The sequence below is a fragment of the Scatophagus argus genome, chromosome 11 (assembly GCF_020382885.2).
Source record: "Scatophagus argus isolate fScaArg1 chromosome 11, fScaArg1.pri, whole genome shotgun sequence".
Taxonomy (NCBI): Eukaryota; Metazoa; Chordata; class Actinopteri; family Scatophagidae; genus Scatophagus; species Scatophagus argus.
In genome coordinates, this window is record NC_058503.1 from 206639 (window position 1) to 231206 (window position 24568).

The 24568-nt window shown below is 44.9% G+C and overlaps 1 protein-coding gene across 14 annotated transcripts in view; it reads right to left on the reverse strand.

Moving 5' to 3' along the window:
• lrch1 (leucine-rich repeats and calponin homology (CH) domain containing 1) overlaps positions 1 to 24568 on the reverse strand; it is a 195448-nt gene that overhangs the window by 79732 nt on the left and 91148 nt on the right. For 12 of the 14 annotated variants that reach the window (XM_046403189.1, XM_046403186.1, XM_046403190.1 and 9 more), the window contains 3 exons: positions 12851 to 12938; positions 12245 to 12412; positions 5258 to 5363 (listed from right to left, as the gene is read on the reverse strand). In XM_046403189.1, the coding sequence (XP_046259145.1) occupies positions 5258 to 5363; positions 12245 to 12412; positions 12851 to 12938 (362 nt within the window). The remainder of the gene's footprint in view (positions 1 to 5257; positions 5364 to 12244; positions 12413 to 12850; positions 12939 to 24568) is intronic. The other 2 variants (XM_046403188.1, XM_046403187.1) reach the window with 1 other exon arrangement.

Below are 24568 nucleotides of genomic sequence, written 5' to 3' on the forward strand. Positions count from 1 at the left end.
ATCTAACTAACTTAAACAACATATCAGCTAAAAAACAAATACATACAATACATAGTCTTCAGAATTCCAATTATAACAATGTGTCATGTCTGTCCTTTGTAATTTATGATGTTTATTGCATGTATGTTCCTCTCTCTCTCTTTCATCCTCTCTGTCCTGTCTACCTCTTCTTTCCCCCCTTCACCCGGCTGACTATCAGCAGGATAGTTCTCCCTTGCAAGCCGGGTCCTGTTCAAGGTTTCTTCCTGTTAAAAGGGAGTTTTTCCTTGGCACTGTCTGCTTGGGGGTTCAGGTTCTGGGTCTCCATAAAGCATCTAGAGACAATATTGATTGTATAAGCTATATAAATAAATAAATAAAAATAAATGACTGTCTTACTGCTTCCCACCTCAGCAGCGATGGTACACTGCTTATGCAGTTCAACAACCCAACCATGTTCAAAAACAGAAAGTTTTTTTGCCTTTGCCATCAGCAGGTCATGACAGTGTCACTACCTGACAGAACATCAGAATCAGAATCAGAATCAGAATTCCTTTATTTATCCCTGGAGGGAAATTCTTGTTTTTACAGACATTGCACATGCAGTATTCCCGACCAAGAAAGGAGAAAAGTGCAGAGTATAAAAAATAGGATAAACAATAAAGATAAAATCTAAATCTAAAATCTCAAGTACAGGTATTTACAAAAACTGTATTCCAATTTGTTAAGAAAATTTAAAATACAGGTATGTACATGTGTAAAAAAAAAGCCAATATGTACATTGTATATATAAGTGAGTGTGTCCATCACAGTGCATAGTTTAACAGTTTGATGGCGACAGGCAGGAATGATTTCCTGTGTCGCTCTGTGGTGCATCGTGGCAGTAAGAGTCTGTTGCTGAACGAGCTCCTGTAGCCGATCAGCACATTGTGGAGAAGGTGAGAGGGAAAGTCCAGTATAGTCCTTATTTTGGACAACATCCTCCTCTCAGACACCACTGTCAGAGAGTCCAGTTCCTCTCCCACAACATGGCTGGCCTTCTTGATGATTCTATTGAGTCTGTTAGTGTCCCTCACCCTCAGGCAGCTGCCCCAGCAGGCAACAGCATATGTGATGGCACTGGACACCACCGACTCGTAGAACATCCTCAGCATCGTCCTGCAGATGTTGAAGGACCTCAGCCGCCTCAGAAAGTAGAGGCGGCTCTGGCCCTTTCTGTAGACCATGTCCACGTTCTTGCACCAGTCCAGTTTGTGGTCTAAGTACACCCCCAGGTATTTGTACTCCTCCACCACCTCCACAGTGTCCCCTTTTATGTTGATAGGGGTCACTGGAGCCTTAGTCCTCCTCAGGTCCACCACCAGTTCCTTGGTCTTTGTCACATTGAGCTGTAGGTGGTTTTTCCTGCTCCATGTGACAAAGTTGTCCACTACCGTCCTGTACTCTCTCTCATCCCCCCCAGTAATACACCCAACCACTGCGGAGTCATCAGAAAATTTCTGAAGATGGCAAGACTCTGTGCAGTGCATAAAGTCTGTGGTGTAGATTGTGAAGAGGAAGGGAGAGAGGACAGTCCCCTGTGGAGCCCCGGTGTTGCTGATCACTTCATCTGACAGGCAGCACTTCAGGCGTACATACTGTGGTCTGCCCGCCAGATAGTCTGCGATCCAGGACACCAGTGGGGCATCCACCTGCATCGCTGTCAGCTTCTCAGCCAGCAGAGCCGGCCTGATGGTGTCAAACACACTCGAGAAATCGAAGAACGTGATTCTCACAGTGCTTGCCGGCTTGTCCGGGTGCGTGTAGACTCTGTTCAGCAGGTAGATGATGGCATCGTCCACTCCAAGGCGGGGCTGGTAGGCGAACTGAAGGGGGTCCTGAAGTGGTTGGACCATGGGCCTGAGCTGTTCCAGGACGAGTCTTTCCAGGGTCTTCATGATGTGTGACGTCAGGGCCACAGGCCTGTAGTCAGAGGCATGACGTCTTCCACACCACGGGGACCCTCTGGAGACTCAGACTCAGGTTGAAGACGTGATGGAGTACTCCGCTTAGCTGGGGGGCACAGGCTTTCAGGACCCTGGGACTCACACCATCTGGGCCTGCAGCTTTGCCTGCACGGAGTCTCTGCAGCTGTCTTCTCACCTGATCAGCTGTGAAGGTCATCGTTGGGGTGATGGGTGGGGGAGGAGTGCATGTGGTACCCAGGTGAGAGTGGTCCACCCAGGCTTCTGGGGACGAGGTGTGAGCGAGGCCATCCAGATGGAATGTGGGTGGAGGGAGAGAGGCTGGAGTGGCTGGTTGCTGCAACCGTACTGCTGAGGAGTTGTTTGAAGTGTGAATTGGGGTCCCTGTGTCGAATCTGTTAAAAAACTGATTCAGCTCATTCGCCCGTTCCACACTGCCATCAACTCCTCCGCTGTTTGGCCCGTAACCTGTGATGGTCCTCGTGCCACTCCACACCTCTCTCGTGTTGTTCTGCTGGAGTTTCCACTCCAGCTGCCTCCGGTACCTCTCCTTTGCCTCCCTGATTTTTATTCTCAGGGTGCGCTGAATAGCTCTCACCTCCTCCCTATTGCCTGCTCTGAAAGCCCTCTTCTTGTCATTGAGGATGGCTTTGATGTCCTTGGTTACCCACGGCTTGTTGTTGGGGTAACACTTTACCGTTGTGGTTGGGACAATGGTGTCCACACAGAAGTTTATGTAGGCAGTGATGCACTCAGTGAGCCCATCAATGTCCTGGCCGTGGGGCTCACAGAGTTCCTGCCAGTCTGTCACCTCAAAACAGCCCTGGAGTGTCTCATTGGTCTCGTCTGTCCATCTCCTCACAGTCCTTGAAGTTGCGGGCAGACGCTTTACGAGAGGCACATAGCAGGGGGAGAGGTGGATCAGGTTGTGATCTGACCTGCCTAGTGGGGGGAGGGGGGAAGAGCTGCAACAATCCCTTGCATTAGCATACAGCAGATCTATTGTTCTTCCCTCTCTGGTAGGACAGTTCACAAACTGAGTGAAAGTGGGGAGTGTTTTGTCCAGGTTAGTATGGTTGAAATCACCCGAGATTGCAATGAATGCACTCGGGTGCTGAGTCTGTCATTACAATGAATACACATTTTTGCACAGATTTAGCCTTTTAAAGGCATGTGGTCTTAAACTTTTGATCAGCTGTAAACCAGCCTGTTTCAGTTTAGCTGTTGTTTTCAATAAATTACATGCTCAAAAAAATGTTTTGTCTCACTCCCAATTCTTCTTGTTGCATGTTGAGGCTCTACTTGGAACCTTGTTAAGATCCAACCATACAAAATATGATTTTTTTTTTGCAATTTTTCAAGTGGTCTTAAACTTTTGATCGGGACTGTATAATGGACACAGTGAGGGGCGGCACGGTGGTGCAGTGGTTAGCACTGTCGCCTCATAGCCAGAGGGTCCCAGGTTCGAATCCCGGTCTGGGCCCTTCTATGTGGAGTTCGCATGTTCTCCCTGTGCCTGCGTGGGTTTTCTCTGGGTACTCCGGCTTCCTCCCACAATACCAAAAACATGCACATTAGGTAAATTGGCTTCTCTAAATTGCCCCTAGGTGTGAGTGTGAGAGTGTGTGGTTGTCTGTCTTTGTGTGTTGGCCCTGCGATTGACTGGCGACCAGTCCAGGGTGTACCCCGCCTCTTGCCCGTAGTCAGCTGGGATAGGCTCCAGCTCCCCCGCGACCCTGACGGATAAGCGGTATAGAAAATGGATGGATGGATGGATGATTACAGTGAAGACTTTCAACTTTAATTCAAAGCATTTGACAAAAATGTGGCATTAACCACTTTGGAATTACAGCCTTTTTTATACACCTACCCCCATTTTTGGTGACTCGCAAATGATGGGACACACTAACAGTTTAATTACAAATTACAAATACAAGCATTGTTTTTAATACTTGAATGAAAATCCTTTGCAGTCAATGACTTGCCTGAAGTCTGGAATCCATGGACATGACCAAATAAGATAAGATAAACCTTTATCAGTCCCGCAGTGGGGAAATTCTCAGCGTCACAGCAGCAAGGATAGCTAACCACCTGTTTTGGGTTGAGGGATTTCCCTACGATGGAGATGACCTGGTGATTTTATCCAGTCTCTTCCTGTCTGCAGTAGAGATGTTGCTGTCCCAGCAGACCACTCCACAGAATAGGGCTGATGTTGATAAAAGTTGCATTCCAAAGAACCTGAGTCTCCTCAACAGGTACAGTCTGTTCTGGCCTTTCCTGCACAGTGTTGTGGAGTTGTCTGTCCTCTCCAATTTGTGGTCTAGGTGAACACCCAGGTACTTCTGAGAATCTACTATCTCAATGTCCATTCCCTGGATGAGCGAGTGTCAAAGCCTGCAGTAAATCCACCACCAGTTCTTTTGTCCTTTCACTTGCATATACATCTCTTTAGACCCCATGTTTAGTGTACCAATGAACAACTACCAAATTCAAATGTAACACTCGGGACCAACTCCAGACCTTTATCTCCTTGATCTCTTATGGACTTACAAGGGAATAGGTGACACCTGGCCATGAAACTGCTTGCCAGTCACTTGTCCCATCATTTATGAGCCACCAAAAATGGAGGTGGGTATATAGAAATGGCTATAATTCCTAAATGGTAAATGCCACAATTTTGTTAAATCCCTTGAATTAAAGCTAAAAGTCTTTCATTACAAGTTCAATGTGATGGTTTACAACAGGCCCAATGCCAAAAAACCTATACTTGACCCAATGCGTAAGAATCTAACTATATGTATTTCAATGCAATCCTTTCTATTTATCCAGATCATTTTTCCTGTCCAAAAAACAAACTGATATCAGGATTTATTTGGAATAAAAAAGCACTTCTGGCAATATTTAAAATCCTTTGAGATGTTTTGGACCTTCTGCTATTATTGCAGTGATTGGAATAGCTCAACAAAATGTACTATTTAAATTTCTGAATATACTGATCAAATAATTAATGAGGTCCACTGTGAGGATATGGATGGTTTCAGGCGATATACGCAGGCTGAAAAAAAACAAATCAAGAGAAATATTTTGTGTTTTTGACACATGTTTTGTCTCTTCTATTTCACTGAAAACACAATTCAACGACATGAATGATAAATAAAATATAATATACACAGACATACACTCACTACACAGAGATTCATGTGTGCACTCTATATATACAGTTTATTGTTCTGTCAATACATATCTTTACAGTCTGTCCACACATGGACACCGTGACCGACACAACCACATCCTGGCCACTTGAGTGTGTGTACCTGTCAGGGAGCTAAGGTGTTCACTTGAGTTGTCTTTACCAAGTCCCTCCTCCTCTGTGACGTGAATCATCGGTAAGTTAAGACTCAAACTGTCTTCATCTGATGGCTGCAACAAACAACAACAAAATGGGTTCAGAGTCAAAACTACTGAATAGCAAGTCAACAGAAAATAAATGTACAACAACTCTTGTCCTAGTATGTGTCACGGTATGATTGTTAATCAACTGAAATAAGCAGAGCTTTCGTAATTGTTTGCAGACTGCCAAGAATATAAAGTATAAATATAAGTAATTATACATACATACACACACACACACACACACACACATATATATATATATATATATATATATAATAAATACACGATGTTGTCTCATGATACTTCAGTACAGAGAGACCCAACAAAACCCCCATGAGTGAGCACTTGGCAACATCCTTTAAGAAGGCCAAAACCTGGGAGCAGACCCCGGCTCTATGTGAACGGCCATCTGTTGACTGTTGGGTCGTGAAAGAAAGAGAGAGAGGTCTAACAATATGAGAACAGAGACAAGACCCTCGTTTGATGCAAGTAGAAGGTCATTTGCGACTTTGACCAGTGCCATCTCTGGCTCTGATGATCTGATGATCTCTACAACCAGACTGGAAATCTTCAAATAAACTAGGAGAAAGAGGCATATCTGATTAGCGACTGATTTCTCAAGGATCTTATAGAGAAAGGGAAGGTTGGATATCGGTTTATAGGTGACCAAAACGTCTAGATGAAGAGTAGGCTTTTAAGAAGAGGTTTGATTACACCTACTGTGAAAGCCTGTGGTATGTAGTCTGTTACTGGAGAAAGATCTGGGGATGTTCTTATTTTCTTCAATTAATGCTGAGTGAGAGGCTACTGCGGCATTCTGTAGGGCTTTTGAAATTGTTGTGACAGATCAGGCAAGATTCTTCTAGTTTCCTTTCAAATTTTTGTGCATTTTGCTTTAATTTGTGGGTCTCTGAGTTATACAATGGTGCTAATCTTTCTTGCTTTGTAATTTTCTTTTGTACAGGTGCACTAGAGTCAAGGATCGTTCTGAGTGAGCTTGATGACAAGCTAAGATGAGCTAAGATGACAAAATGATTGATTTGAGAGGGACTATAGGTGGCAATAGACTTCCTTGGCATCTGAGCTTTTGGATATATTGAGACATGACATAGAAGTAAATGCTGATGGTATCACTTCCTAAAATTTTGCTACGGCACAATTGGAGATGTCTCGTGTAGGACTTTTTTTACTTAGTGGCTTGTAGTCCGATTATAGAAATTCAAAAGTTACTAAACAATGGTCAGATGAAAGAAGAATTCGTGGAAAGATTATTAGATGTTTTTTGTCCAGGGTTTGGGTCATCGGGATCCCCGTCCACAGCTGTCGCCCAAACCACATTGCACTGGCCACTTCTGAATCCTCTCGCGAAAAGAGCAGGCCCATGTCACTTGTTCGGGCTGTACCCAGCCGGGTCCCGTGGGCAGAGACCCGGCCAACCAGATGCTCGGCTGTGAGCCCCAGCCCCAGGTCTGGCTCCAGGATGAGGTCCCGGTAACAACAATCCGGCCTTCCTGGGGAGGTGTTCAAGGCATGCCCCACCGGGAGGAGGCCCAGAGGAAGACCCAGGACATGCTGGAGGGACCATGTCACTCTGCTGGCCTGAGAACGCTTTGGGGTCCACCCAGAAGAGCTGGAGGAAGTGTCTGGGGAGGGGGAAGTCTGGGCATCCCTGCTCAAGCTGCTTCATCAAGATGGATTGATGGATGCGTGATGGATTGATTATTAAATGTTCAATTTCAATGCCATAAGACAGAACAAGATCAAGAGTGTGACTGACACGGTGTATACAGGTTTATGCACACACTGAGAGAAGCCGATCGAATCTAACAAAAAAATAAATGCTGTAAAAAAAACAAAGCTATTGTCATTATCTACATGATTATTAAAATCACCCACAATAATTACTTTATTTGTTTGAAGGACTAGATTTGATAGGAACTCTGACAATTCTGTACAAAAAAGCCTGGTATACTGTAACAATTAAAACTGGCTTCACTGTTTTCTAAGTTGGGTGTGAAAAACTGAGAATAAGGCTTTCAAATGAATTTTGGATGTGATGCTCCCCTGTCTGACATGCTGTTACATGTCAGTCAGGAAGCTGATGATCCACTGACAGGTGGAGGCAGGCACTGAGAGCTGGGTGAGCTTCTGATGTAGGAGTTCAGGGACGATGGTGTTGAACGCCGAGCTGAAGTCCACAAACAGGATCCTGGCATATGGCCCTGGGTAGTCGAGGTGTTGCAGGATGTATTGCAGTCCCATGTTGATGGCATCATCCGTCGACCTGTTTGCCCTATAGGCAAACTGCAGAGAGTCCAGCAGAGGTCCTGTTATGTTTTTCAGGTGGCTCAACACTCGTCTTTCAAAGAATTTCATGACCAGGCCTGTAGTCATTTAATCCTGTGATGAAGGGTGTTTTGGGAACTGGGGTGGTGGTGGAGCATTTGAAGCAGGAGGGTACTTCACACAGCTCCATGGACTGGTTAAAGATCTGCGTGAAACTGGGGCCAGCTGTTCAGCACAGGCTCGCAGCAAGAGGGGGACACACCATCAGGTCCAGGAGCCTTGTTGGTCTTCTGCCTCTGAAAGAGCCGGCACACCTCCTCTTCGCAGATCGTCAATGCAGGTGGGGTGAGGGATTTGGGTGTAGAGGGTAAGTCTTTTGTGCGTGATGGGTGTGAGAATGGATGCTTTTCAAACCTGCAGTAGAAGTTGTTAAGGTCATCAGCCAGTCTGGGATTTTCTACAGGGTGGGAATATGGTCTTTTGTAATCCATTATCTGTTGCAGGCCTTTCCAGACTGACGCAGGGTCGTTGGCTGAGAGGCTATGTTTCAGTCTCTCACTGTAGCTTCTTTTGGCTACCCTGATCTCCTTTGTCAGCTTGTTCCTGGCCTGCTTGAACAGGTCCCGGTCCCCACTGCTCTAGGCCTCCTCTTTGGCTTGGCGCAGCCTCCTAAGATTAAGAGTGAACCACGGTTTGCTGTTGTTGTATGTGCAAAAGTTCTTGGTTTGCACACATAAGTCCTCACAAAAACTGATGTAAGATGTCACAGTGTCAGTGAGTTCATTGAGATCGGTAGCTGCAGCTTCAAAAACACTCCAGTCAGTGCAATCAAAGCAGGCCTGCAACTCCAGCTTTGACTCCCTTCTCCACTTCATCACAGTCCTTGCCACAGGTTTAGAAGTTTTTAGTTTCTGTCTGTAGGTTGGAATGAGATGACGCCGACAGTGGTCGGAAAGTCCTATAACTGCCCGGGAAACAGCATGATAGGCATCCCTGAGAACTGTGTAACAGTGGTCCAGTGTGTTTTTTTCCCTGGTGGGAATCTTGATGTGTTGTCTGTATGTAGGGAGTTCATGGTTGAGTGTGGCACCGTTAAAATCCCCAACAATAATGGCCAGGGAGTCAGGGAGGTTTTTTTTTTCAATGTCTGTTATCTGGTCAGCTAGCTGTTGTAGCGCTTCTGCTACAGGCTTACAGTTTATCACTAGAGTCTCTAAGTGAGGGCTGCATGACTTTTCCAACAATGTAACATCTGTACACCAACCTTCGTTTAGGTAGAAGCAGATTCCTCCACCTTTTGTTTTCCCTGAAAGCTCTGTGTTGCGATCCGCATGGAAGAGTTGGAAACCAGGCAACCGAAGTGCGAAATCCGGAATGCGCTCACAGAGCCAGATTTCAGTGAAGCACAGGGCGGCGGATCTGCGAAAGTCCGAGTTGATTTGGTTGAGAAGCAGCAGCTTGTCCATCTTATTTGCCAGAGAGTGGACGTTCGCCAGGAGAATGGCTGGGAGCGCAGTGCGTAATCCTCTCTTCCTTAATCTCACCAGCGCTCCTGCTCGTTTCCCCCGTCTGCGTCTCCGACGAATTCCACGGAGAGCCACACCTCCAACCAGGATTTCTGCGAAGCTAGCTAGATTTGGATTTGTGAAAACTGGAGAAAAAGTTCCTATTCAGGACTGCCCGATGTTTAGAAGTTCCTCTCTGGTGAAAGTTATCGGTGGAGAACAGCAGATAACGTAATAAACGCATAAAAACAAATTAAGTACAAGAGAGCGAAGCACCGAGGTCGCCATCCGCAGAGCCATCTTGACCACCAACCACCATGCTGCCTGCCTATCAAGCAGGGTACTATTGGAGTTCAAAAACCATACTGTACCAAACCGTTATGTGACGAATCAAACCGCACTGTACTGCTCAGTGGAAACAAGCCATTAGATGCAAATATTGACTTATTCTCATAGCGCCGCCTGCTGGCAAGAGGAAATTACTATACTTTACTATGTGTGCTGTTTAAATAAAAAAATACCTATAAATGACCAGGTACACCTCAAATGCATTTAGAAAAGCCTTAACAGATTAATGATTTTTGGCTTAGATTTAGTCAAATGTGACTGAATTAGACAGAAAACATAGTTTGACCTCTGTTTCTCTCAAATTCAAGCTGATCACGGAGCAAGTACTTTATAGCACTGACATGGCAGCAACAAATTATGAAGCTTCGCCATGGAACAGGTTTTTGTAACTCAAACACACATTGTGCAATCTGCACCAAACTTCATCTGTTGAATTAGAGTGCCGATGTGAAAAAAACGACCAGCCGATATTTAGTTATACTAACAGTGTTACCTGCTGGCAACAGGTCATGACTGCCACCAGCCCCGACGTCTGAATGTGCGTGAGTGCCCACTCAATGCTGCTTGCAGCTTTACTTCACTTTGTTTAATTTATTTAAGATACGATAAGATAATCCTTTATTAGTCCCATAACTGGGAAATTGCAGTTTTACAGCAGTAAACAGGATATAGAGGGTACAAAGCATGCAAGGATAAAGGAAAGGATGTGCATTCAAAAAGAATAAATACACAGGAAACAAGTACCTGAAAAGAGAAAGTCTATTTACATTAGCGTCCCTCAGTTATGATTAGTGGATGGATTAATTATTGCACAGATTTGTTTCAGTGACTAAGTAAGTAGGTACTGGTCCTTGTAGTAGTGTTACATGAGTAGGGATTATTGCACAATTATTACTACACATGTATTATTGCACAGGTCTGGCGTGACCATTTTGTCCCATTATTGCACATGTTTCATTGTCCAGTTAACACATTCATCAGCTTAAATGTCCAGTCTATCAGCTGTGAATGTTGTGGGAGGGGGTCTCCAGCTCCTGTCACCCACCTCATCCACTGAGTCCAGGGGGCAGCCCAGGACTGAGCCAGCCCTTCTCATCAGTCTGTCCAGCCTCTTTTTGACCCGGGCACAGAAACTTCCTGCCCAGCAGACCACAGCATAAAAGATGGCTGATGCCACCACAGAGTCATAAAAGCTCTTGAGGAGTGGACCCTGTATTCCAAAGGCCCTCAGCCTCCTGAGCAGGAAGAGTCTGCTCTGGCCCTTTTTGTACAGGGCGTCACTGTTGTCAGTTCAGTCCAGTCCAGTTTACTGTTGAGGTGAACGCCCAGGTACTTGTAGGAAGTGACTCTCTCGATGTCTGTTCCCTGGATGTTCACCAGTGCAGGTGAGGTGTGTTGGCACCTGCTGAAGTCCACCACCAGCTGGTTTTACCAGAGTTGATCTGGAGGCGGTTCCCCTGGCACCAGTCTCTTGGTCATCTCCGTCCATGATGAGGTTGACGATCGCAGAGCCGTCTGAGAACTCTGTAGGTGGCAGGTTGGAGTGTTGTACCTGAAATCAGAGGTGTACAGAGTGAACAGAAAGGGAGCCAGAACTGTTCCCTGTGGTGCACCTATGCTACAGAGAAGCATGTCAGACTCACAGCTCTGCGTCCTCACATACTGTGGCCTGTCTGTCAGGTAGTTCACGGTCCAGGCACTGAGGTGGTGGTCAACTCCTGCACACTCCAGTTTGTCTCCCAGCAGGGTGGGCTGGATGGTGTTGAAGGCACTGGAGAAGTCAAAAAACATTATCCTCACGGCTGAATGTTGTGGGAGGAGGGGTGGAGGGGGAGCAGTTCACAACAGGAGAAGTGGGGGGCAGCAGCAGGGACTGAGCGGGGGAAGGTGCAGACGCCTCATCAAACCTGTTGAAAAACAGGTTCAGCTCTGTACTGGTGGGTGCGTTGTTCTCCATGCAGAAGTTGACGTAGTCTGTAACCGTGTGAGTCAGGCTGTCGATGTCATCCCCGTGGGCATCGCTGAAGACCCACACAGTAGAGCTAAAACAGCCCTTTAAAGCATCTTCAGCTTCATCAGACCATTTCTTCACTGTGCGGGTCACAGCTGGCTGCCTGTGTACCAGAGGTTTGTACACAGTCTGGAGGAGCACCAGGTTGTGGTCAGCTCTGCCCAGCGAGGGGAGGGGAAGTGATGTGTGCGCCTCCTTAGTGTTGGCATAGAAAAGGTCCAGTATTTTATTGTCCCTGGTGTGGCAGGTAACATACTGGGTGAATGACGTTAGAGAGGATGAAGGAGCGGCATGACTGAAGTCTCCAGAAATGAGGAGCAGGGCGTTGGGGTGCTGTGTCTACAGCCTGCTCACAGCTGAGAGCAGGAGGTCACAGGCCACTTAGCCGTTAGCAGACGGAGGGATATACACAGTTATCACGATAACCGCCGTGAATTCCCTGGGGATGTAGTGGGGTCGCATGCTAACCGCTAACAATTCGATGTCCTTGCTGCAGAGTTGTTCTTTGATGGTGATGTGCCCCGGGTTACACCATCTATCCTTCACAAACATCACCAGCCCTCCTCCTTTCCTCTTACCGCTTTCTTTCGTCTTTCTCAGCCTGTGTAAGTTGGAAGTCGTCCAATTTGGCGACCGCGGCCAGAGTTACCGTCGTTAGCCACGACTTTGTGAACAGCATCAGGCTAGCCTCCCGGAAGTCAATCTCATGCTGGGTTAGCGCCGCGAGCTCGTGAGCTTTTGCTGGGGAGAGATCTTACATTCCCTATGATGACGGAAGGGAAGACAGGTCGATAACATCTTCTCCTGGCTTGGCGCGCGGCCTCGGCACAGTACCACCGTGTCTTCCACCTCAGCTCTCGGGGGACGTCGGACAGCTGATATCTGGTGTAAACAATGGAGTCGTGGATCCATGCAGAATCCCTGTACTGGGTTGAAAAAGTGCGAAAAAAAAAGGAAAACTGGTGCGAACTGTACAGACGCAGCGTCCATGTTTACACAGTAAAAACAAAGGAGAAGAGCACGCATAAAAAGAAGATCAAATTACAAAAAACACAAGAAAAGCTCAACAGTGAGCCTGAGTTGCCACTCACGCAGCGTCGGAACCAAACATTTTATACTATTAACAACAACATGGTTAACAATCAAGTCATATAAATGTTAATTTAGATTACATAGAGTTTGGGTAAACAACATTGATACAAAATGCAAAACAAAAGCTGATCTAACTAGAAAACAAGACAAAGTTGTTCTGTCTGTGACATAAAAAGCATAAAAGGATAAGATATAGAGACAGTGATAAACATAAAATCCCTCATATACACCATTATACACACACATACATACACGCATCGTACTCTCAGTACCTCAGTAGCAGATAGCCTCTTCTCTCCATTGTCACTGCCAACTCCTGAGTCACTGTCCTGCCTCTTCTGCTGCTCCATGTCCTCCACGCTGCAGACACATAACACAAGTCACACATCTGACACACACACAGAAAGAAAAGAAGATAAAGAAAGAAAGAGAGAGAGAGAGAGAGAGAACACAGCCTCTTTCTAACTCCACCTCTCCCTGTCACGTTAGGTTGAGACTGTGAGGTAAATTAAGCTCCTATTCACACCTGACTGTTCATATTATCAACACAAATGGAAAAAGTCTCTCAGTGTTCAAAATGGAAAATATCTCAAAAGTATTGTGTAGGAGTAAATGCTGGTTTATTGATAAAAACAAGAGGGGACAAAGTGCAGTGGAAACAGAACTGGTGAATAAATAAGGAAGTACATGATTCAAGATCCTTTGTCACTTCCAGATGAAATACAATACTCTGGGTCTGGTTTACCAGCAAAGATAATACAAATTAACCATCAGTCTAAACCAATGTACAGCGTGAGGAGGTGTTGTTAATTCTGACAGTCTGAGGCTTCCTTGTCAAGACCACACTGCAGAGTGTGGGTCTTGGTCCTAGTGGTGCCAGTTTCTTAACTAGTGTTTGTGGGATGATGGTGTTAAAAGCCAAACTAAAATCAAGAAAAAGATATAGGCATCCTTGTCCTATGGTAGTTGAGGGCCAGATGAAACACTGAAGCAAATGGTATGGGCTGTGGGGCAGTTTTTCCTATTGACATACACAGTAACTTATTCAATACTCTTTTTTCTCCCATGCACATCGCTCATTCTTGCGTATAGATTACTTCATGATAGATAAAAAACTTATTCCAGAGGTGGTCTCTACTCAATATTTACCCATAACAGTGTCGGATCATGCCACAGTAATCTTAGACACTTCGGTTTAGCAAGAAGCCAAAGGGATTCAAACACTGGAGGCTGAGTCCTCTCTTGCTGGCTGATGCCAACTTTTGCAAGTATATCTCTGAATCGATCTCTTTTTTTGTGAAACTAACAAGGTGAACAGTGAAACCTCCCCATCCATATTATGGGATACCGTTAAAGCTTACATACGGAGTAAAATCATCTCTTTTACTTCTTATGCAAATAAACAGCGCAGATTTCGGCAGAAAGAGCTGGAAGATGCCATCGCGGATTTAGATGACTCCCTTTCGTTCTCTAATTCACCGGACTTATATAAAGAGAGAATAAGACTTCAAACAGAACTTGATCTCCTTCTCACTTCTGAAGCTGAACAGCTTCTCCTCTGTTTCTGGGGGATGGTGTATGAGCATGGAGACAAAGCTGGACGCCTTTTGACTCACCAGCTGAAGGCAAAAACAGCATCGATTCAAATTACTCAGATAACAGACGAATCAGGCTCGATAACCTCTGACCTGGATAGAATAAATAATCTGAGTCCTTAGCAGATAAAACTCATCTAATTAATTTTTTTGAAAAATTTGACCTACCTAAAGTCTCAACCGAGGATAATCTAGGACTAGACACCACTCTCACTCTCTCAGAAATTAAAGAAGCAATACAATCAATGAACAGTGGCAAATCCCCAGGCCCAGATAGTTATCCAGTCGAGTTTTATAAAAAATTCTCAGATCAGTTAGTTCCATTATTACTCGAAATGTTTAACCACTCATTCAAACAAGGCACCCTCCCATCCACGCTTACACAATCCTCCATCTCCCTAATCTATAAGAGGGGTAAAGATCCACTGAACTGCGCATCCCATCGACCAATATCACTTCTTCCGGTAGATGTTAAAATACTCGCAAAGATCTTAGCTTGACGTTTGGAATCTGCGGTGCCCCAGATCATTTCAGAGGATCAGCCAGGATTTATAAAGAAAAGTATTCATATTCCAATACAAGAAGGCTTCTTAACGTCATCCTCTCTCCATCTCCCTCTGGACTCCCAGAGGTCATAATATCTCTTGATGCAGAGAAGGCCTTTGACAGAGTCGAGTGGGCCTATCTCCTCTTTTCTCTGAGACAGTTTGGTTGTAATACTAACTTCATCTCATGGGTTAGTTTACTCTACTCTTCTCAGATCCTTTTACACAAAAATAAACAACATGATTTCATCATTTGTAGGGACAGATCGATTGGGGGACTGGGTCTGCCCAATTTGATCGGCTACTATTGGGCAACTGACATGCAAAAGATAATATCTTGGTTTGCTTCCCCTCAACCCAGCTGGTGCCAGAGTGAATCAGCTTCCTGCTCTTCGTCGCTGCTAGCTTTAACATGTAGTACCTTGCCCTTCTCCCCATCAAATTTTACCTCTAATCCAGTTGTTGTTGGAACATTAAAAATTTGGACACAAATAAGTACAAATAAGTCCAAGTAGAAATACTTGGGGGTGTACTTGGACCACAAACTTGACTGGTGCAAGAACGTGAACACTGTCTACAGAAAGGGCCAGAGACGCCTGTATTTTCTGAAGAAGAAGAAGAAGAAGAAGAAGAAGAAGAATCACTTTATTGGCAGCATATATACTTTTACATACACACACTGAATTTGTCTTCTGCATTTGACCCATCCTTAGTTGAACACACACATGCAACACCCGGCAAATTACATGCAGTGAAACACACACAGGAGCAGTGGGCAGCATCAAGCGCCCAGGGAGCATATTGGGGGGTTAAGTGCCTTGCTCAAGGGCACATCAGCTGGCTAATGCAGGAGGGGAGCAATTTTTTCGCATTTATCACTCCACCACACCCAAATTTTTCCTGCCCGTCCTGTGGGGGAATCGAACCGGTGACCCTCCGATCACAAGCCGCTTCTCCATCCTCTAGGCGGCTGAGGTCCTTCAACATCTGCAGGACGATCCTGAGGATGTTCTATGAGTCGGTGGTGTCCAGTGCCATCCCATTCCCAGGAAGAAACCTGGCACTTACTGCTTACACACTTCAAACGACTCCTCAGCAGTACGGTTGCAGCAACCAGCCACTTCAGCCTCTCTCCCTCCACCCACATTCCATCTGGATGGCCTCGCTCACACCTCGTCCCCAGAAGCCTGGGTGGACCACTCTCACCTGGGTACCACATGCACTCCTCCCCCACCCATCACCCCAACGATGACCTTCACAGCTGATCAGGTGAGAAGACAGCTGCAGAGACTCCGTGCAGGCAAAGCTGCAGGCCCAGATGGTGTGAGCCCCAGGGTCCTGAAAGCCTGTGCCCCCCAGCTAAGCGGAGTACTCCATCACGTCTTCAACCTGAGTCTGAGTCTTCAGAGGGTCCCCGTGGTGTGGAAGACGTCATGCCTCGTTCCTGTCCCGAAGACGCTGCGTCCCAGCGACCCCAAGGACTACAGGCCTGTGGCTCTGACGTCACACATCATGAAGACCCTGGAAAGACTCGTCCTGGAACAGCTCCGGCCCATGGTCCAACCACTTCAGGATCCCCTTCAGTTCGCCTACCAGCCCCGCCTTGGCGTGGACGATGCCATCATCTACCTGCTGAACAGAGTCTACACTCACCTGGACAAGCCGGCAAGCACTGTGAGAATCACGTTCTTCGATTTCTCGAGTGCGTTTGACACCATCAGGCCGGCTCTGCTGGCTGAGAAGCTGACAGCGATGCAGGTGGATGCCCCACTGGTGTCCTGGATCGCAGACTATCTGACGGGCAGACCGCAGTACGTACGCCTGAAGTGCTGCCTGTCAGATGAAGTGATCAGCAACACCGGGGCTCCACAGGGGACTGTCCTCTCTCCCTTTCTCTTCACGATCTACACCACAGACTTTACGCACTGCACAGAGTCCTGCCATCTTCAGAAATTTTCTGATGACTCTGCAGTGGTTGGGTGTATTACTGGGGGGGATGAGAGAGAGTACAGGACGGTAGTGGACAACTTTGTCACATGGAGCAGGAAAAACCACCTACAGCTCAATATGACAAAGACCAAGGAACTGGTGGTGGACCTGAGGAGGACTAAGGCTCCAGTGACCCCTATCAACATCAAAGGGGACACTGTGGAGGTGGTGGAGGAGTACAAATACCTGGGGGTGTACTTAGACCACAAACTGGACTGGTGCAAGAACGTGGACATGGTCTACAGAAAGGGCCAGAGTCGCCTCTACTTTCTGAGGCGGCTGAGGTCCTTCAACATCTGCAGGACGATGCTGAGGATGTTCTACGAGTCAAGAGCCTGCCTGAGAGGAGGATGTTGTCCAAAATAAGAACTATACTGGACTTTCCCTCGCACCCTCTCCACAATGTGCTGATCAGCTACAGGAGCTCGTTCAGCAACAGACTCATACTGCCACGATGCACCACAGAGCGACACAGGAAATCATTCCTGCCTGTCGCCATCAAACTGTTAAACTCAGCACTGTGACGGACACACTCACTTGTATATACAATGTACATATTGGCTCTTTTACACATGTACATACCTGTATTTTTAAATTTTTCTTAAAAATTTGAATACAGTTTTTTGTAAATACCTGTACTTGAGATTTTAGTTTTTTGTTTATCCTATTTTTATACTCTGCACTTTTCTCCTTTCTTGGTCGGGAATACTGCATGTGCAATGTCTGTAAAAACAAGAATTTCCCTCCAGGGATTAATAAAGGAATTCTGATTCTGATTCTGATTCTGATTATTGCACTTCTGGTTAGATGCCAAACTGCGTTTCATTGCATTGTACTTGTACATGTGTAATGACAATAAAGTTGAATCTAATCTAATCTAATCTAATATGCTGTTGCCTGCTGGGGCAGCTGCCTGAGGATGAGGGACACTAACAGACTCAATAGAATCATTAAGAAGGCCAATGATTGGAAGAGAAACTGGAGTCTCTGACAGTGGTACCTGAGAGGAGGATGTTGTCCAAAATAAGGACTATACTGGACTTTCCCTCGCACCCTCTCCACAATGTGCTGATCAGCTACAGGAGCTCGTTCAGCAACAGACTCATACTGCCACGATGCACCAGAGTGACACAGCAAATCATTCCTGCCTGTTGCCACCAAACTGTTAAAATCTGCACTGTGACGGACACACTTTTATATACACAATGTATATATTGATTCACACATGTAAATACCTGTATTTTTAAATTTTTAACACATGTAAATACCTGTATTTTTAGATTTATACTTACTTGTTTTTGTTTATCCTATCTTTATATCTTTCACTTTTCTTTCTTGGTCGGAAAAACTGCAAGTGCAATGTCTGTACGAAAAAGAATTTCCCTTCGGGGATAAATAAAGGAATTCTGATCCTGATTCTGAATAAGACGCCACTTTGGATGGCATTCCCTTCCTCTGGCAACTCCCATTTGCAATAATCATCTGTTCATTCCAGCACAGATCCATCCACGATTCTCTGCTTCAGAAGACAAAGGACTACGTAGTCCGGGAGACTTATACACTGATGGTGTGTTTGCAAGACAAGACAAGACAACTTTATTTGTATAGCCCATTTTTACAAGCAGTTTGTCTCAAAGGGCTTAACATAACATCAGCAACATCCTCTGCCCTTTGACCCTCACATCCACTAAGGAAAAACTCCCAGAAAAACCTTTAACAGGAAAAAATGGAAGAAACCTCAGGGTGAGCAACAGAGGAGGGATCCCTCAGCCAGGACGGGCAGACGTGAAATGGATGTTGTACAGGCAGGAAAGCAGTTAACAACATCAGAACGACATTACTAAAAAGACAAGTGAAACAAAATCTCAACTGTTTAGTTTCACTTTTCTAAATATTATAAGTTTGTATTTTTATGAGGTTATTATGATTAACACTTAACACTTAAATTTTGTGCTGGCTGGACTATGGGAGGACAAGGCACTGACACTATTTCTATGGGACTGTTAAACTTAGTATTACTGTGTGCATTTATATTTTTATTTATTCTACTTTTAACGGAGGGCGGCAGTCCTACAGAAACAGCAGAGAAGTGTGAAAGACGGCGACTCTACTTCCTGGCCTCGACCCTGGGTTGTCAGGGTGTTGGTTGTCTAATTAGAATTCCTTTATTAATCCCTGGAGGGAAATTCTTAATAAACTTGGCTATATTGGTAGAAATAAGAGCCGCACCACCCCAGGTGGGATAAATGCTGTCTCTGCTAATAAGGCCAGGTTTTCCCCAGAAAGTCTTCCAGTTATCTGTAAAGGCCACGTTGTTTTCTGGACACCACCGTGACAGCCAGCGATGGAGCGATGACATGCGGCTAAACATGTCATAACTGGTCAGATTCGGGAGGGGACCAGACAACACTTCAGAGTCCGACATGGTTTTTGCCAAATTACACACCGACTCCATGTTAACTCTGGTGACCTCCGACTGGCGTAGCCAAGTGTTGTTAGCGGCGACGTGAATTATAATCTTACCATATTTACTCTTATCTCTCGTCAGCAGCTTTAAATTGCCCTCTATGTCGCCCGCCCTGGCCCCCGGGATGCATTTGACTATGGTTGCTGGTGTCGGCTTCACATATCGCAAAACAGAATCGCCAATAACCAGGGTCGGTTTCTCAGCGGGTGTGTCGCTGAGTGGGGAAAAGCGGTTAGACACATGAAGCGGTTGGTGGTGAACCACGGGCCTTTGTTTTGGACTACGCTTCTTTTGAACCGCCACCCAACCTCCCTGACTTCCCGGCTGCTCGGGGGCTGCCGGGGGGCGGCTGACATCAGCTAAAGTAGCTAAAGTAGGCCGGTCCGCACAGGCTAACTGCTGCTGGCTAGCTGTCGGGACTAATGGACTATGATCTGCAGTACGAAGCCGGGCCTCTAACTCAGTTAGCCTCGCCTCCAAGGCTATGAATAAGCTACACTTTCTACACATCTCACTCTCACTAAAGGAGGCAGAGGAATAGCTAAACATTTCACACACCTTACAGGAGATAGGAGAGGGAGAGGCAGAGGGAGAGTGAGTGGAAGAAGCCATGTTAGCACTAAGCTAAGCTGAGCTGAACGACAGACAGAATGGGGATCGGGAAAGGAAAGAATCGAGATGATCATGCAGTTAATAAACTTTTCCTAATAAAATTTTCCTAAAGTGCTTTTGCACTTATTTGTAAGAACCACAGTAAAAGCTAACACAAAATATGTCGATTGAAGTACACCAATGCCACCAAACACCAAACACTAGCAAGTGAATGAGTAGTGCAAGAACAGGAAGTGACGTAATACGCAATACGTTACCCAATGCAGGTCACCTTGCAAGCTTCAACCAATTAATCTCTACTTTTAATCTACATAAATCAGACTTTTCCCGGTACTTTCTTTGCGAGATTTTGCAAAAACGCACGCTGCATCATTCCCACAGATACCAACACCCAGCGGGATTGACCTGGCTCTCCAGGCTAAAACTATATCAATGGGCCATATCTCCCCTTTCTATAATTAACTGTACTCAACCAGTGAACCGATTTTATGTAAGATCTGGATGAACTGGGAATCAGAACTTCAGTTTCATTAATACAATTTAAAGTCTTTCATAGGCTACACTATAGTAAGGAAAAACTTTCAAAACTTTACCCAGACAAATTTGATGAGAAATGTAATAGATGTTCACATACCCCATGCAATCTCACTCATATGTTCTGGACATGCCGCAAACCGTCTGAGTTCTGGCAACTATTCTTTAAAACAATTTCAGATATATTAGGCATAAATCTAATCCCAACTCCACATATTACCATTTTTGGCAAGCCCCCAGATGACCTCCATACCACAGCCGTTCAGAGTGGCGTCATTGTCTTTGCTTCCCTTGTTGCTTGTAAGAGAATTCTCTTATTATGGAAGTCTTCCCAACCGCCATCAATCAAGGCCTGGCTGCATGACATTCTTCTGAATTAGGAGAAGATTAAATTCTCACTTTGGCGTTCATCCGACAGGTTTTATACTCATTGGAGACCACTACTTAACTATTTGGATGGGTTGCCTGGGGGAAATAGCTGGGGAAATCTCTCTATAAAGTCCCTCAGTATGATCATGTATGAATTTGCCTGCTTGTGTCGGTCTGCTGGCAGCAGATAAATGTCCCTCCTCCAAAGTTTTACTCATCTTAAGACACTGCAGCATAACAGACTGAGGAGTAAGCAACTATTTAGAGTCACTTTGTTCATTTATCGACCAGCACGAGCACAGTTGAGGCCAGTGTACTTGACTCCATTAATTCACAACTGTCCGTACTGGAACTAGGTCCGCGATGACATCAGGGAGCTCAAAGCTAGTCTTGAATTTTTTTAATCCCAGATCGAATAGCTTGTACAAATAAACAACTAACTAAAAGGAACTGTTAGAATTTTATCCACTGAAGTAATGCATCTCAATGACGAAAACAAAACCATATGAGCCACAATGCTCATCTCCAGTGTTGCAGCATCCGCGATAACTTAATATTTTCCGGCAAGCCCGAACAAAGTCCAGATAACCCAGAGGGAGCTCTGAAAGAGTTCATGGAAACTTCCCTCAAAGTCTCCACACAGATCATAGATGAAATAACCTTCTACCGAGTTCATCGTCTCACCTCTAAAGTCAAGAATGTGAACAAATCAGCTCCAATAACGGCCAAATTTGAGTATTACAAGCTATAAGATAAGATATAAGATATAACTAAAAGCAGAGGTAAACTCTCAAATGGATCTTCATTTGGGATGAATCATCAATTCCCTAAGGAAATACAAGCGCGAAGGAAAATACTCATTCCAATAATTAATAATAATAATAATAATAATTTCCATGGAAAAGGAAAACGAGCCACACTATCTGTGGATAAACAAGCAGGCAAATTCATACATGATCCACAGATAAACATAAACATTATTTCGCAACCGTGACATCACCACATGGCTGTAGGCTAACAGCCTATTTCTCACCATCCAGCAACATACTTTCTGAACTTTGACTCTACTCCTTCTGCCTATCTAAACTGTGTTGTTACATGTTGTATCAGCAGTTAGCACAAGAAGCACTGCTTCCCTTCTTCTCTCTCTCTCTCTGCCTATTATTTTGTCTCTCTCTGATGTCTCATAAGATAAGATAAGATGAAATTTATTGATCCCACAGTGGGGAAATTCACTTGTTGTGGCAGCTCACAAGAACAGAAAAAGAGTGCAAAAAGCAAAAACTGTGCTCAAACAGTTACAAAAAATATAGAGATAATACATTAACAATTTACAAGTAAACACCATACCGTATAGAGCTATATACAAGTCCTCATAAGGGAGGAAAAGGGGACTAGACTGTTGAGTTGTATAGTCTAACAGCAGTGAGAATGAAGGATCTGAGGTAGCGCTTCTTCCTACACTGAAGGTGTAGCAGCAGTCTGCCGCTGAAGGAGCTGCTCAGAGCCTCCACTTTCTGCTGCACTCCACGGAGTCCAGTGGGCAGCCCAGCACAGAGCTGACTCTCCTGATCAGCTTATTTAGTCTCTTTCCGTCCGGTCCGTGCTGCCCAGTCCCCAGCAGACCACAGCGTAGTGGATAGCAGAGGCTACCACAGAGTCATACAAAGTCCTTAGTAAAGTAAAGTAAAGTGACATATTTTGTCATTGGAGGGAACTCACTCCAACGAAATTTGTTCTCTGCATTTAACCCACCCAAGTGACGTGCACACACACAGCAAACCCGGGGCAGTGGGCGACCGCGTGCAGCGCCCAGGGAGCAGTGGGGGTTAGGTACCCTCTTCAAGGGTACCTCAGCCATGGACACCGGGATGGGGAATCGAACCAGCGATCCACCGGTTACGGGTCCGACACCCTAACCGCTTAGGAGGGGCCTGCACACTCCAATAACCTCAGTCTCCTCAGAAGGTGTAGGAGACTTTGGCCCTTCTTGTACAGGTAGGTAGGTACAGGCATCGGTGTTATGTGACCAGTCCAGTTTATGGTTGATCTTCTCTTTATAACTTTACTTTCTCCACTTTTTTCGATATGTTCAGTGTTTGTATGTCGCTGTATGTTCAATGTCCATTTGTCTCCATGAAATCCCCAATTATGTTCTATGTAGACCTAGATCCACAAGCCTCTATATAGTCTTGACAACCAGGGGACATCATATTAGGTGGAAACTTTACTGTAACATAGTACTGGGAATACCCCATGACTTCCTATGTTATGCTACAGTGTTTGAATTTTTTCAGACTCTCTGTTTCTTTTCCTTTTGACACACACACACGAGCACACGCATACACATACGCACTTAAACACACACACTGTACTTTCTCTCTCTACCACCACCACCTTTCCCCCAACACTCAGTCTATCTCTCTCACCCCTTCCCCTCTATCAGTCCCCACATACTTGGTCTGACTATATTGCATATATGCATAACATACACTCATGCATCAACTTAAATTGATAACACGGAATGTATGTGGCTTTCACACTCAATCTAAATGAATTGAATCAGTGATCACGCACCTGTATCTTTATCCCTATCCTTCCAATCAGATTTCAAACGTCCTACAAGGTGGCGCCTAAATACATCACTCCTAGATGGAGGAGATTTCACCACATTAATTAGAAGAGAGTGGGCATCATTTTTGGAGACAAACGACTGTCCAGAGGTCTCCCCATTCACATTCTGGGGAAATAGGCAAGACCATCATTAGAGGTGTAATCACATCATATTCATCACACAAGAAAAAGCAGCAACATAAATTGAAAAAATACATTAGAACAGAAAATCAAACATTTGGCAAACCAATTATCTCACAATCCCTCAGATAATACACAAAATGAATTAAAACAGTTACAAAGACAATTGAACAGTATCATTCAAAGAAAAAAGAGGAGTTATACATAAAAATCTAATAAAGATCAACACCAACACCTCCACAGCTACAACAAATAGGAGAATTAAATGTGGACTGTTAATTATTAGATCTCTCTCATCTAAAGCTGTACTAGTGAATGAGTTAATATTGGACAATAATATAGATTTATTTTGCTTAACCGAAACCTGGCTTTGGCCAGAAGAATATGCCAGTTTAAATGAATCCACTCCCCAAAGTCATATTAATACTCACATTCCTCGAGACACCGGCCGAGGAGGTGGAGTTGCCGCCATTTTCGACCCAAACCTATCATTTAGTCCAAAGCCCAAAGTCAACTCCCATTCATTCGAAAGCCTTATTCTTACTCTCTCACACCCTACCTGGAAAACAATACAACCAATTTTTATTGTTGTAGTGTACCGCGCTCCTGGCCCATACTCTGAATTTTTACTGGAATTTCCAGAGTTCCTATCGAGTCTGGTCCTTAAAACTAATAAAGTTATTATTATGGGTGATTTCAACATCCACGTGGACGATAGTAATGATAGCCTTCGCGCAGCATTTATCTCTCTCTTAGATTCAATTGGCTTCTGTCAGTGTGTACATGAACCCACTCATTGCTTCAATCACACTCTTGACCTTGTTCTGACATATGGTATAGATGTAGAACATTTCTGATTCATTTCATTTCAAACATCCTCTTCTGTCTGACCATTGTTTAATAACTTTTGAGTTTATACTATTTGACTTCATACCACCAAGAAAAAACTCCTACACTAGGTACCTGTCTGATAGTGCTGTGGCTAAATTTAAAGAAACAGTTCTATTGTCATTAACTTCAGTATCATGTCCCCATACGAGTGAACAATACAATAATCCCTCTCAAATCGACCATTTCGTGAACAGTGCTGCAAGTTTACTAAGGACTTTAGACTCTGTTGCTCCG